This window comes from Salvelinus alpinus, chromosome 18, assembly GCF_045679555.1.
Source record: "Salvelinus alpinus chromosome 18, SLU_Salpinus.1, whole genome shotgun sequence".
Classification (NCBI taxonomy): Eukaryota; Metazoa; Chordata; class Actinopteri; order Salmoniformes; family Salmonidae; genus Salvelinus; species Salvelinus alpinus.
Genome location: NC_092103.1, coordinates 27,290,874 through 27,306,755, shown reverse-complemented (window position 1 = coordinate 27,306,755; position 15,882 = coordinate 27,290,874). Strand labels below are relative to the sequence as shown.

Below are 15,882 nucleotides of genomic sequence, written 5' to 3'. Positions count from 1 at the left end.
AGGGGTGCAACTCTCGCTCTCTTGAAGACGAAAGGGACGTAGCCAGCGGTCAAGGATGAGTTGATGAGCGGGGTGAGGTAAGGGAGAAGGTCTCCGGAAATGGTCTGGAGAAGAGAGGAGGGGATAGGGTCAAGCGGGCAGGTTGTTGGGCGGCCGGCCGTCACAAGACGCGAGATTTCATCTGGAGAGAGAGGGGAGAAAGAGGTCAAAGCACAGGGTAGGGCAGTGTGAGCAGAACCAGCGGTGTCGTTTGACTTAGCAAACGAGGATCGGATGTCGTCGACCTTCTTTTCAAAATGGTTGACGAAGTCATCAGCAGAGAGGGAGGAGGGGGGAGGAGGGGGAGGAGGATTCAGGAGGGAGGAGAAGGTGGCAAAGAGCTTCCTAGGGTTAGAGGCAGATGCTTGGAATTTAGAGTGGTAGAAATTGGCTTTAGCAGCAGAGACAGAAGAGGAGAATGTAGAGAGGAGGGAGTGAAAGGATGCCAGGTCCGCAGGGAGGCGAGTTTTCCTCCATTTCCGCTCGGCTGCCCGGAGCCCTGTTCTGTGAGCTCGCAATGAGTCGTCGAGCCACGGAGCAGGAGGGGAGGACCGAGCCGGCCTGGAGGATAGGGGACATAGAGAGTCAAAGGATGCAGAAAGGGAGGGGAGGAGAGGAGGGTTGAGGAGGCAGAATCAGGAGATAGGTTGGAGAAGGTTTGAGCAGAGGGAAGAGATGATAGGATGGAAGAGGAGAGAGTAGCGGGGGAGAGAGAGCGAAGGTTGGGACGGCGCGATACCATCCGAGTAGGGGAAGTGTTGGATGAGAGCGAGAGGGAAAAGGATACAAGGTAGTGGTCGGAGACTTGGAGGGGAGTTGCAATGAGATTAGTGGAAGAACAGCATCTAGTAAAGATGAGGTCAAGCGTATTGCCTGCCTTGTGAGTAGGGGGGGAAGGTGAGAGGGTGAGGTCAAAAGAGGAGAGGAGTGGAAAGGAGGCAGAGAGGAATGAGTCAAAGGTAGACGTGGGGAGGTTAAAGTCACCCAGAACTGTGAGAGGTGAGCCATCCTCAGGAAAGGAACTTATCAGGGCGTCAAGCTCATTGATGAACTCTCCAAGGGAACCTGGAGGGCGATAAATGATAAGGATGTTAAGCTTGAAAGGGCTGGTAACTGTGACAGCATGGAATTCAAAGGAGGCGATAGACAGATGGGTCAGGGGAGAAAGAGAGAATGTCCACTTGGGAGAGATGAGGATCCCAGTGCCACCACCCCGCTGACCAGAAGCTCTCGGGGTGTGTGAGAACACGTGGGCAGACGAGGAGAGAGCAGTAGGAGTAGCAGTGTTATCAGTGGTAATCCATGTTTCCGTCAGTGCCAAGAAGTCGAGGGACTGGAGGGAAGCATAGGCTGAGATGAACTCTGCCTTGTTGGCCGCAGATCGGCAGTTCCAGAGGCTGCCTGAGACCTGGAACTCCACGTGGGTCGTGCGCGCTGGGACCACCAGGTTAGAGTAGCAGCGGCCACGCGGTGTGAAGCGTTTGTATGGTCTGTGCAGAGAGGAGAGAACAGGGATAGACAGACACATAGTTGACAGGCTACAGAAGAGGCTACGCTAATGCAAAGGAGATTGGAATGACAAGTGGACTACACGTCTCGAATGTTCAGAAAGTTAAGCTTACGTTGCAAAAAATCTTATTGACTAAAATGATATAGTACTGCTGGCTGGTGAAATAGGCTAGCTAGCAGTGGCTGCGTTGTTGACTTTGTTTGAAAGTGTAGCTGGCTAGGTAACCTCTAACTGGCTAGGTAACCTCGACAATTACTCTAGACTACACAATTATCTTGGATACAAAGACGGCTATGTAGCCAGCTAAGATCAAACAAATCAAACTGTTGTACTGTAATGAAATGAAATGTAATACTACCTGTGGAGCAAAGCGGAATGCAACTACTCGCTCCAACCCGGAAGTGCGTATCGTAGAGGGAGAGGCAATAGAAGTGTTGTTTCTTGTATTATTGTCTTTTGTGTCTTTAGAGGACTGCTTCACCTTAATGTCCCCTTTCCCTTTTCTTCTGTCCTTATTTTGTCCCACTTTGTCCCTTCTTTGTCCCTTCTTCTCTTCTGCCAACTAGACACTCCTTGTTAGCTAGCTAGCTTCTTCCAGGAATGTCCCTAGCAACTGCCTAGCAACAGGTAAACAACTTAGCTAGCTAAGAAAACGGTATCATTTTATGAAAAATTGTTACTTATTCAAAAGCCTTTCTTCTTTGTTTGCTGCTTGTTTGGTCTCCTATTCAGTTTGCAGTTTTCTTTTGATTTTTTTCGATGTAATTTACTCTAAAAAAACATTTAAATTTCAATATTTGTAGGAGCTCATCTTTTCAGCTGCTGCTGCTTAATTTGGAACTCCGGAACAGTACTTTTCTGTGGCGGTTTTCATGAGAGCCAGTTTCATCATAGCACTTGATGGTTTTTGCGACTGCACTTGAAGAAACTTTCAAAGTTATTGACATTTTCAACATTGACTGACCTTCGTGTCTTAAAGTAATGGACTGTCATTTTCTCTTTGCTTATTTGAGCTGTTCTTGCCATTGATATGGACTTGGTCTTTTAGCCCTATTTGGTATCTTCTGTATACCACCCCTACCTTGTTACAACAACTGATTGGCTCAAACGCATTCAGAACGAAATAAATTCTACAGAATTTGTGTTACTACATGATTCCATATGTGTTATTTCATAGTTTTGATGTCTTCACTGTTATTCTACAATGTAGAAAATAGTAAAAATAAAGAAAAAGCCTTGAATGAGTAGGTGTGTCCAAACTTTTGACTGGTTGTGTGTGTGTATACAGTTGAAGTCGGAAGTTTACATACACCTTAACCAAATACATTTAAACTAAGTTTTTCACAATTCATGACATTTAATCCAAGTAAAAATTCCCTGTTTTAGGTCAGTTAGGATCATCACTTTATTTTAAGAATGTGAAATGTCAGAATAATAGTGGTGCTTTTATTTCTTTCATCACATTCCCAGTGGGTCAGAAGTTTACATACACTCAATTAGTATTTGGTAGAATTGCCTTTAAATTGTTTAACTTGGGTCAAACGTTTCGGGTAGCCTTCCACAAGCTTCCTACAATAAATTGGGTTAATTTTAGCCCATTCCTCCTGACAGAGCTCATGTAACTGAGTCAGGTTTGTCGGCCTCCTTGCTCACACATGCTTTTTCAGTTCTGCCCACAAATGTTCTATAGGATTGAGGTCATGGCTTTGTGATGGCCACTCCAATACCTTGACTTTGTTGTCCTTAAGCCATTTTGCCACAACTTTGGAAGTATGCTTGGGATCATTGTCCATTTGGAAGACCCATTTGCGACCAAGCTTTAACTTCCTGACTGATGTCTTGAGCTGTTGCTTCAATATATCCACATACTTTTCCTACCTCATGATGCCATCTATTTTGTGAAGTGCACCAGTCCCTCCTGCAGCAAAGCACCCCCACAACATGATGCTGCCACCCTCGTGCTTCACGGTTGGGATGGTGTTCTTCGGCTTGCAAGCTTCACCCTTTTTCCTCCAAACATAACGATGGTCGTTATGGCCAAACAGTTCTAAACTTCAAAATGGCGGCGGAAGAAATGGCAGCAGGTTTACGGGCGCCCAACCAATTGTGTTATTATGTGGGGGGGTTTTGACGTTATTTGTTACTTATTTTGTACATACTGTTTCTGCAACCGTATCTTACGGCAAAAAAGAGCTTCTGGATATCAGGAATTTTTCACACACCTCGGATTACAAAAATGATTTTTTTAATATGAGGACGCACAAGACATTCTCCAAACATCCCACAGGGCCGACATCCCCGTTATTTGCAAGAGGAAGCGACGAAGGTACAGAGGACAAAGAGCCAGGTGCCTGGTCAGGACCCGGAGAAGGCGAGTGGGAAAGCTGCCATTACCGTCAATACTACTCGCCAATGTGCAATCGTTGAGCAATAAATTAGACGAGGTACGATCACGAATATCCTACCAACGGGACATCAAAAACTGTAATATCCTATGTTTCACAGAATCGTGGCTTAATGACAACATGGATATTCAGCTAGCGGGATATATGCTGCACCGGCAAGATAGAATAGCACACTCCGGTAAGACGAGGGTGGGCGGTCTGCATATTTGTAAACAGCTGGTGCACGAAATCTAAGGAATCTCTAGATTTTGCTCGCCTGAAGTAGAGGATATATTGTGATAAATTGCAGGTCACACTACTTGCCTAGAGTTTTCAGCTATACTTTTCGTGGCTGTTTATTTACCACCACCGACAGATGCTGTCACTAAGACCGCACTCAGTCAGCTGTATAAGGAAATAAGCAAACAGGAAACCACTCACCCAGAGGCAGTCCTCCTAGTGGACGGAGACTTTAATGCAGGTTAACTTAAATCAGTTCTACCAAATTTCTATCAACATGTTAAATGTACAACCAGAGGGAAAAAAAATTCTAGATCACCTGTACTACACACACAGAGACGCGTACAAAACTAGCCTTCCATTTGGTAAATCCGACCACAATTCCTCCTATCCTCCTGATTCCTGCTTACAAGCGAAAATTAAAGCAGGAAGCACCAGTGACTTGGTCTAGAAAAAGGTGGTCAGATGAAGCAGATGCTAAACTATAGGACTGTTTTGCTATCACAGACTGGAACATGTTCCGGGATTCTTCCGATGGCATTGAGGAGTACACCACATCAGTCACTGGCTTTATCAATGAGTGCATTGAGGACGTCGTCCCCACAGTGACTGTACGTACATACCCCAACCAGAAGCCATGGATTACAGGCAACATTCGCACTGAGCTAAAGGGTAGAGCTGCCACTTTCAAGGTGCGGGACTCTAACCCGGAAGCTTACAAGAAATCCTGCTATGCTCTGCGACAAACCATCAAACAGGCAAAGCGTCAATACAGGGCTAAGATTGAATCATACTACACCGGCTTCGACGCTCGTCTTATGTGGCAGGGCTTGCAAACTATTAGACTACAAAGGGAAGCACAGCCGCAAGCTGCCCAGTAACACGAGCCTACCAGGCGAGCGAAACCACTTCTAAGCTCACTTTGAGGCAAGCAACACTGAACAATGCATGAGAGCATCAGCTGTTCCGGAAGACTGTGATCACGCTCTCCATAGCTGACGTGAGTAAAACCTTTTAACTTCTTATGGCTGCAATCCCGTTAACGGGATGATATGACAACAGCCAGTGAAAGTGCAGGGTGCCAAATTCAAACATCTCATAATTAAAATTCCTCAAACATACATGTATCTTATATCATTTTAAAGGTAATCTTGTTGTTAATCCCACAAGTGTTCGATTTCAAATGGGCTTTTCAGCGAAAGCACCACAAACGATTATGTTAGGTCACCACCAACTCACAGAAAAATTCTGCCATTTTTCCAGCCAAAGAGAGGAGTCACAAAAAGCACAAATAGAGATCAAATTAATCACTAACCTTTGATCTTCATCAGATGACACTCATAGGACTTCATGTTACACAATACATATGCCTTGTTTGATTAAGTTCATATTTATATCCAAAAACCTCAGTTTACATTGGCGCCATGTTCAGAAATGCCTCCAAAATATCCGGAGAAATTGCAGAGCCATTGTAAACATAAATACTCATCATAAACTTTGATGAAAGATACATGTTTTACATAGAATTAAAGATACAGCGGTTGCATTAAGAACAAGTGTGGCAGATTTCAAAAAGCTTTACGGCAAAACACAATATTCAATAATCTGAAAACAGCGTTCAGCCACAAAAGCAAGCCATACAGTTACCCGCCAAATTGTGCAGTCAACAAAACTCATAAAAAGCATTAAATCTTCACTTTGCTGATCTTCGTCGGAATGCACTCCCAGGACTCCCACTTCCAAAATAAATGTTCGTTCTGTTCGGTAATGTCCATAATTTATGTCCAAATAGCTATTTTTGTAGCGTGTTTGGTAAACAAATCCAACGTCAGGAAGCGCGTTCACTAAAAGCTGACGAAATGTCCAAAAGTTCCGTAACAGTCAGTAGAAACATGTCAAACGATGTATGGAATCAGTCTTTAGAATGTTTTAACATAAATCTTGAATAACGTTCCAACCGGAGAATTACATTGACTTCAGATGAGTAATGGAACAGAGCTCCCTCATGTGAACGTGCATGGTCAAAGAATGGTCAGGTCATAGCAGACCTGACTAATTCCCCTCTCATTCGGCCCCGCTTCAGTAGAGGCATCAGACAAGGTTCTACAGACTGTTGACATCTAGTGGAAGCCGTAGGAAGTGCAAACTCATCCATATCTCGCTGTGATTTCAATAGGATCTTGGTTGAAAATCGACCAGCCTCAGAATTTCCACTTCCTGTTTGGATTTTTACCTGCCATATGAGTTCTGTTATACTCACAGATATATAATTCAAACAGTTTTAGAAACTTCAGAGTGTTTTCTATCCAATACTAATAATAATATGCATATATTAGCAACTATGACTGAGGAGCAGGCCGTTTACTCTGGGCACCTCTGTGGACCTTTCATCCAAGCTACTCAATACTGCCACTGCAGCCATAAGAAGTTAAACAGGTCAACATACACAAGGCTGCAGGGCCAGACGGATTACCAGGACGTGTGCTCCGGGCATGTGCTGACCAACTGGCAGGTGTCTTCACTGACATTATAAACATGTCCCTGATTGAGTCTGTAATACCAACATGTTTCAAGCAGACCACCATAGTCCCTGTGACCAAGAACACAAAGGCAACCTGCCTAAATGACTACAGACTCGTAGCACTCATGTCCGTAGCCATGAAGTGCTTTGAAAGGTTGGTAATGGCTCACATCAACACCATTATCCCAGAAACCCTTGACCCACTCCAATTTGCATACCGCCCTAACAGATCCACAGATGATGCAATCTCTATTGCCCTCCACACTGCCCTTTCCCACCTGGACAAAAGGAACACTTATGTGAGAATTCTATTCATTGACTACAGCTCAGCGTTCAACACCATAGTACCCTCAAAGCTCATCAATAAGCTAAGGATCCTGGGACTAAACACCTCCCTCTGCAACTGGATCCTGGACTTCCTGGCGGGCCGCCCCCAGGTGGTGAGGGTAGGTAGCAACATCTGCCACGCTGATCCTCAACACTGGAGCTCCCCAGGGGTGCGTGCTCAGTCCCCTCCTGTACTCCCTATTCACCCACGACTGCATGGCCAGGCACGACTCCAACACCATTAAGTTTGCAGACGACACAACAGTGGTAGGCCTGATCACCGACAACGATGAGACAGCCTATAGGGAGGAGGTCAGAGACCTGGCCGGGTGGTGCCAGAATAACAACCTATCCCTCAACGTAACCAAGACTAAGGAGATGATTGTGGACTACAGGAAAAGGAGGACCGAGCACACCCCCATTCTCATCAACGGAGCAGGTTGAGAGCTTCAAGCTCCTTGGTGTCCACATCAACAAACTAGAATGGTCCAAACACACCAAGACGGTTGTGAAGAGGGCACGACAAAGCCTATTCGCTCTCAGGAAACTAAAAAGATTTGAGATCCTCAAAAGGTTCTACAGCTGCAACATTGAGAGCATCCTGACTGGTTGCATCACTGCCTGCTCGGCCTCTGACCGCAAGGCACTACAGAGGTACTGGGCCGTACGCACTACCATCACTGGGGCTAAGCTGCCTGCCATCCAAGACCTCTACACCAGGCGGCATCAGAGGAAGGCCCTAAAAATTGTCAAAGACCCCAGACACCCCAGTCAAAGACTGTTCTCTCTACTACCGCATGGCAAGCGGTACCGGAGTGCCAAGTCTAGGACAAAAAGGCTTCTCAACAGTTTTTACCCCCAAGCTATAAGACTCCTGAACAGGTAATCAAATGGCTACCCGGACTATTTGCATTGTGTGCCCCCAACCCCTCTTTTACGCTGCTGCTACTCTGTTTATCATATATGCGTAGTCACTTTAACTATACATTCATGTACATACGACCTTAATTGGGCCGACCAACCAGTGCTCCTGCACATTGGCTAACCGGGCATCTGCGTTGTCCCGCCACCTGACAAACCCCTCTTTTACGCTACTGCTACTCTCTGTTCATCATATATGCGTAGTCACTTTAACCATATCTACATGTACATACTACCTCAATCAGCCCGACGAACCGGTGTCTGTATGTAGCCTCGCTACTTTTATAGCCTCGCTACTGTATATAGCCTGTCTTTTTTACTGTTTTATTTCTTTACCTACCTATTGTTCACCTAATACCTTTTTTGCACTATTGGTTAGAGCCTGTAAGTAAGCATTTCACTGTAAGGTCTACCTACACCTGTTGTATTCGGCACAAGTGACAAACTTTGATTTGATTTGTTTCATCAGACCAGAGGACATTTCTCCAAAAAGTACGATCTTTGTCCCCATGTGCAGTTGCACACCGTAGTCTGGCTTTTTATGGTGGTTTTGGAGCAGTGGCTTCTTCCTTGCCGAGTGGCCTTTCAGGTTATGTCGATATAGGACTCGTTTTACTGTGGATATAGATACTTTTGTACCCGTTTCCTCCAGCATCTTCACAGGGTCCTTTGCTGTTCTGGGATTGATTTGCACTTTTCGCACAAGTATGTTCATCTCTAGGAGAGCGAACGCGTCTCCTTCCTGAGCGGTATGATGGCTGCGTGATCCCATGGTGTTTATACTTGCGTACTATTGTTTGTTCAGATGAACGTGGTACCTTCAGGCGTTTTAGAAATTGCCCCCAAGGATGAACCAGACTTGTGGAGGTCTACAAAAAAACAATTGAGGTCTTGGCTGATTTTATTTGGATTTTCCCACGATGTCAAGTATAGAGTTTGAGGTAGGCCTTGAAGTACACCTCCAATTCACTCAAATTATGTCAATTAGCCTATCAGAAGCGTCTAAAGCCATGACATCATTTTCTGGAATTTTCCACGCTGTTTAAAGGCACAGTCACAACTTAGTGTATGTAAACTTCTGACCCACTGGAATTGTGATAGTGAAATAATCTGTCTGTAAACAATTGTTGGAAAAGTTACTTGTGTCATCAAAGTAGATGTCCTAACTGACTTGCCAAAACTATAGTTTGTTAACAAGAAATGTGTGGAGTGGTTGAAAAACGAGGTTTAATGACTCCCCAGACCTGAATCCAATTGAGCACATCTGGGACATCATGTCTCGCTCCATCCACCAACGCCACGTTGCACCACAGACTGTCCAGGAGTTGCGGATGCTTTAGTCCAGGTCTGGGAGGAGATCCCTCAGGAGACCATCCGCCACCTCATCAGGAGCATGCCCAGGCGTTGTAGGGAGGTCATACAGGCACGTGGAGGCCACACACACTACTGAGCCTCATTTTGACTTGTTTTAAGGACATTACATCAAAGTTGGATCAGCCTGTAGTGTGGTTTTCCACTTTAATTTTGAGTGTGACTCCAAATCCAGACCTCCATGGGTTGATAAATTTGATTTCCATTGATAATTTTTGTGTGATTTTGTTGTCAGCACATTCAACTATGTAAAGAAAAGTATTTAATAAGAATATTTCATTCAGATCTAGGATGTGTTATTTTAGTGTTCCCTTTATTTTTTTGAGCAGTGTATATTACATTACACACACACACCTACCATTCAGAAGTTTGGGGTCACTTAGAAATGTCCTTGTTTTTGAAAGCAAAGCATGTTTTTTTGTCCTTTTTAAAATCACTTTAAATTGATCAGAAATACAGTTTAAACATTGTTAATGTTGTAAATTACTATTGTAGCTGGAAACGGCAGATTTTATTTATGGAATATCTACATATGCTTACATAGGCCCATTATCAGCAACCATCACTCCTGTGTACTAATGGCGTGTTGTGTTAGATAATCCAAGTGTGTATCATTTTAAAAGGCTAATTGATCATTAGAAAACCCTTTTGCAATTATGTTAACACAGCTGAAAACTCTTGTTCTGATTTAAAGAAGCAATAAAACTGTCCTTAGACTAGTTGAGTATCTGGAGCATCAGCATTTGTGGGCTCGATTGCACGCTCAAAATGTCCAGAAACAAAGACCTTTCTTCTGAAACTTGTCAGTCTTTTCTTGTTCTGAGAAATGAAGGCAAGAAATTGCCTAGAAACTGAAGATCTCGTACAACGCTGTGTACTACTCCCTTCACAGAACAGCGCAAACTGGCTCTAACCAGAATAGAAAGAGGAGTGGGAGTCCCCGGTGTACAACTGAGCAAGAGGACAAGGACATTAGTGTCTAGTTTGAGAAACAGACGCCTCACAAGCCCTCAAATGGCAGCTTCATTAAATAGTACCCGCAAAACACCAGTCTCAACGTCAACAGTGAAGAGGCGACTCCGGGATGCTGGCCTTCTAGACAAATCTGACTGGCCAATAAAAAGATGGGCAAAAGAACAGACATTGGATAGAGGAACTCTGCCTAGAAGGCCAGCATCCTGGAGTTTTGAGTTAGCAAAGGGTCTGAATACTTATCTAAGTAAGGTATTTCTGTTTTTGCTTTGCCATTATGAGGTATTGTGTGTAGATTGGGGGGGGTAATCAATCATAGAATATGGCTGTAAACTAACACAATGTGGAAAAAGTCGAGGGGTCTGAATTCTTTACGAAGGCACTGTGTGTGACTGCTATTAAAGCTACATGTAATTATTCAATCCTAAAGTACCATGACCTTTTAACATGACAAAAAATGTGTTATCATGAAATCTTTAAAATGTAAAGTCTATTTCAGACTCTAACACCCATAATGTAGGGTGTAACATCCATAACGGTTGTTTTTCCTCTCTAGTACTAATGAAAATGACAATCTTTTTAAAATGATAGTTTTTGTGTTCAGACATGCCTTTCCTCCTTAATGAATATCCATGTTTTGACCTATGTCCTACAAACTCAGACTTTTGATATGTTCAGAAAAAGCTTGGCCTACATGTAACATCCATAACGCTTCATATTTGCGTTCTACAGCATGCCAATATTTAAAGTCTGCTTTCTTGAGTATACACCCCCCCCCCCCCCCCCAAGGTGTACAGTAGACGCACATATCAAACATTTAATTTATTTTATTTGCTTTGTCCAGTCTTTGAAACTTTAATATGTGATTTTGTGTGCAAGTGTAATGTTCATACTGCTGGAGTCGCCCACCTACAACAAAAGCAACCTGTCATGGACAAATGTGTGTAAAGGTGAGAAGTATGCGTGACTGATCTCTTGTGTCTATTTCCTGGTTCTTGCAGTACTACATTCGAGACGAACATGGACCACACTGACCATGACCACAGCAAAATGGCTGGCAGCATGGCTCCTCCCATGGTCACAGGCTCCCACGAGGATCATCTAGGGGGAGGTGGAGGGGGCCATATGATGGTGAGTGGGCTTGGCACTCTGAAAAAGAAATCAGTCACATACTAATTTCTCTCTGTTACAATGTGGGATGTATTTATGCTTGATCCAGCAATGCGGTACGGAGGCTAAGTACGGAGGGTGTGAAGCAATTGCGGAGGCCAATTCAAGCTCTGTACCGTATCGCCGTGCTCATCCCAAAAATGTTTACAATTCTGAGGGCTCCGTATAGCTCCTCATTGATATGATTTGTTGACGGTATGTGGGGGCGGTACACCCTGTATAAACACAAACTCACTCCCTTAACAACTTCCTCCACAACAGTTCTGCTCTACTCCACGAAACGCAAGAATTACGAATGCCCTGACTTTTGCAGAGGCCGCATCGCAGTTAATGCTATATGTTCAATGCAGACACTGTAATGACCATAAATTGGCTTTTAGGCTTAGCACCCCATCTCTGCACTTCCTACAACCTCCTCACAAAGTTGTAAATCTGATTCAGATGAATGGTTTTAATTCAACTCTAGTTCAAACGGCCTGCTTGACATTTCTCTCTGCTGTGTGAGCTGAATCAAATGAAATGTTATTGGTCACATACATATGGTTAGCAGATGTTATGTGTAGCGAAATGACTGTGCTTCTAGTTCCTACAGTCCAGTAATATCTAACAATGCCACAACAAAAACCTAATACACACATCTAAGTAAAGAAATTGAATAATGTATACATATATGGATGAGCAATGTCAGCGCGGCATAGGCTAAGATGCAATAGATAATATAGAATACCAATGAGATGATTAATGCAAGATATACAGTTGAAGTCGGAAGTTTACATACACATAGGTTGGAGTCATTAACTCGTTTTTCAACCACTCCACAAACTTCTTGTTAACAAACTATAGTTTTGGCAATTGGATAGGACGTCTACTTTGTGCAGGACACAAGTAATTTTTCCAACAATTGTTTACAGACAGATTATTTCACTTATAATTCACTGTATCACAATTCCAGTGGGTCAGAAGTTTACATACACTAAGTTGTGACTGTGCCTTTAAACAGCTTGGAAAATTCCAGAAAATGATGTCATGGCTTTAGAAGCTTCTGATAGGCTAATTGATATAATTTGAGTGAATTGGAGGTGTACCTGTGGATGTATTTCAAGGCCTACCTTCAAACTCAGTGCCTCAGTGCTTGACATCGTGGGAAAATCAAAATAAATCAGCCAAGACCTCCGAAAAAAAATTGTAGACCTTCACAAGTCTGGTTCATCCTTGGGAGCAATTTCTAAACGCCTGAAGGTACCACGTTCATCTGTACAAACAATAGTACGCAAGTATAAACACCATGGGACCATGCAGCCGTCATACCGCTCAGGAAAGAGACGCGTTCTGTCTCCTAGAGATGAACCTACTTTGGTGCGAAAAGTGCAAATCAATCCCAGAACAACAGCAAAGAACCTTGTGAAGATGCTGGAGGAAACGGGTACAAAAGTATCTATATCCACAGTAAAATGAGTCCTATATTGACATAACCTGAAAGGCCGCTCAGCAAGGAAGAAGCCACCGCTCCAAAACCGCCATAAAAAGCCAGACTACGGTTTGCAACTGCACATGGGGACAAAGATCGTACTTTTTGGAGAAATGTCCTCTGGTCTGATGAAACAAAATTATATATTGTTGGCCATAATGACCATCGTTATGTTTGGAGGATAAGGTGAAGCTTGCAAGCCGACGAACACCATCCCAACCGTGAAGCACGGGGGGGGGGGGGCAGCATCATGTTGGGGGGGTGCTCTGCTGCAGGAGGGACTGGTGCACTTCACAAAATAGATGGCATCATGAGGTAGGAAAAGTATGTGGATATATTGAAGCAACATCTCAAGACATCAGTCAGGAAGTTAAAGCTTGGTCGCAAATGGGTCTTCCAAATGGACAATGATCCCAAGCATAATTCCAAAGTTGTGGCAAAATGGCTTAAGGACAACAAAGCCAAGGTATTGGAGTGGCCATCACAAAGCCCTGCCCTCAATCCTATAGAAAATTTGTGGGCAGAACTGAAAAAGCGTGTGTGAGCAAGGAGGCCTACAAACCTGACTCGGTTACACCAACTCTGTCAGGAGGAATGGGCCAAAATTCACCCAACTTATTGTGGGAAGGCTACCTGAAACGTTTGTCCCAAGTTGTCCATTTAAAGACAATGCTACATTCAATTAGTATTTGGTATGTAAACTTCTGACCCACTGGGAATGTGATGAATGAAATAAAAGCTGAAATAAAATAATTCTCAACTATTATTCTGACATTTCACATACTTAAAATAAAGTGGTGATCCTAACTGACATAAGACAGTGAATTTTTACTAGGATTTAAATGTCAGTAATTGTGAAACTGAGTTGAAATATATTTGGCTAAGATGTATGTAAACTTCTGACTTCAAATGTATAAACATTGTTAAAGGGGCATTTTTAAAGTGACTAGTGTTCCATTTATTAAAGTGGCCAATGAGTTCATGTCTGTATATAGGCAGCAGCCTCTCTCTGCTAGTGATGGCTGTTTAACAGTCTGATGGCCTTGAGATAGAAGCTGTTTTTCAGTCTCTGCTTTGATGCACCTGTACTGAACAGGCAGTTGCCCGGGTGGTTGTCCTTGATGATCTTTTTGGCCTTCCTGTGACATCAGGTGCTGTAGGTGTCCTGGAGGGCAGGTAGTTTCCTCTGGCAAGCCCTGCGGTTGTGGGCGGTGTAGTTGCTGTACCATACAGTGATACAGCCCGACAGGATGCTCACAATCGTGCATCTGTAAAACTGCTGTCCTGTGCATAGGGGGGTGCTGCCTCTGCTGTTTCCACGATCATCTCTGTTTTGATGATGTTGAGTGATGTTCTTTTCCTGACACCACACTCTAAGTGCCCTCCCCTCCCTGTAGGCTGTCTCGTCGTTGTTGGTAATCAAGCCTACTACTGTTGTCATCTGCAAACTTGATGAGTTGAAGGTGTGCATGGCCACGCGGTCATGGTGAACAGGGAGTACAGGACGGGGCTAAGCACTCACCCTTGTGGTGCCCCAGTGTTGAGGATCAGTGAAGTGGAGATGTTCACCAACTGGGGGAGGCCCGTCAGGAAGTCCAGGACCCAATTGCACAGGGCGGGGTTGAGACCCAGGGCCTCAAGCCTAATGATGAGCTTGGAGGGTACTATGGTGTTGAATGCTGAGCTATAGTCAATGAACAGCATTCTTACATAGTTATTCCTCTTGTCCAGATGGGATAGGGCATTGTGCAGTGTGATGGCGATTACATTGTCTGTGGATCTATTGGGGCGGTAAGCAAACTGAAGTGGGTGTAGAGTGACAGGTAAGGTAGAGCTGATATGATCCTTGACTTGTCTCTCAAAGCACTTCATGGTGACTATTGACTCGTAGCACTCACTTCAGTCGTTTAGTTACCTTTGCATTCTTGGGTACAGGAACAATGGTGGCCATCTTGAAGCATGTGGGGACAGCAGACCGGGATAGGGAGAGATTGAATATGTCTGTAAACACACAAGCACATCTGCGCGTGCTCTGAGGACGCGGCTATGGATGCCGTTTGGGCCGGCAGCCTTGCGAGGGTTAACACGTTTAAATGTCTTACTCACGTCAGCCACGGAGGAGAGCCCACAGTCCTTGGTAGCTGGCCGCGTCAGTGGCACTGTTTTTCTCAAAGCGGGCAAAGAACATGTTTAGGTTGTCTGGCAGCAAGACGTTAGTGTCTGCGACATGGCTGGTTTTCCTTTTGTAGTCCGTGTTTGTAAACCCCTTGGCTCTATAGGTGTGTGTGATACAATATTTTTTGTTTTCTGTCCCTCTTCTCCAGAAAATGACCTTCTACTTTGGCTACACAAACGTGGAGCTGCTGTTTGCCAGCCTTGTCATCAACACACCTGGAGGTAAGTTAGTGTGTTCCCAGAATGTATTTTCAGACTTGAAATGTAATGCAAAAAGTATTTTATGTAATGACTATGGCCATTGATTATTCATAAAACTAAAAATAACATTGGTTAGTCAATTATTTAACACCTTTCTACCATGTCTCCTCTCTCAGAGATGGTGGCGGCCTGCTTTGGTTGTTTCCTGCTGGCTGTGCTCTACGAGGGGCTGAAGATTGGCAGGGAGTTCCTGCTGAGGAGGAACCAGGTCAACGTGCGTTACAACTCCATGCCTGTCCCCGGGGCAGACGGCACCATGGTCATGGAGACCCACAAGACTGTAGGGTGAGTTAGACGACCATGCAACAGGACTCCTGACACATAGTAGTACTGCAGTGAAGTGGTCCATTTTACACCCCAATAATGAGACTTGAAGACATTGCAGTTCAAAAGGGCTATGCGCTCCATATCAACTTGCAGTAGGAAAATGTGAAGCCTCACTGTATGTGGTGAATGTTGTGGACATAACAGGAGTTTTTAAATGGCTTAGTTTGCCACTAACACCTGACTTGCAGAGTGCTGT

At 44.2% G+C, this 15,882-nt stretch overlaps 1 protein-coding gene across 2 annotated transcripts in view; it reads left to right on the top strand.

Moving 5' to 3' along the window:
- The window catches only part of LOC139544090 (high affinity copper uptake protein 1-like), a 42,141-nt gene that overhangs the window by 24,010 nt on the left and 2,249 nt on the right, over nucleotides 1-15,882 (top strand). For both annotated transcript variants that reach the window (XM_071350845.1, XM_071350846.1), the window contains exons 2-4: nucleotides 11,287-11,416; nucleotides 15,248-15,320; nucleotides 15,476-15,644. In XM_071350845.1, coding sequence (XP_071206946.1) covers nucleotides 11,306-11,416; nucleotides 15,248-15,320; nucleotides 15,476-15,644 — 353 coding nt within the window. In that variant the 5' untranslated portion in view covers nucleotides 11,287-11,305. The remainder of the gene's footprint in view (nucleotides 1-11,286; nucleotides 11,417-15,247; nucleotides 15,321-15,475; nucleotides 15,645-15,882) is intronic.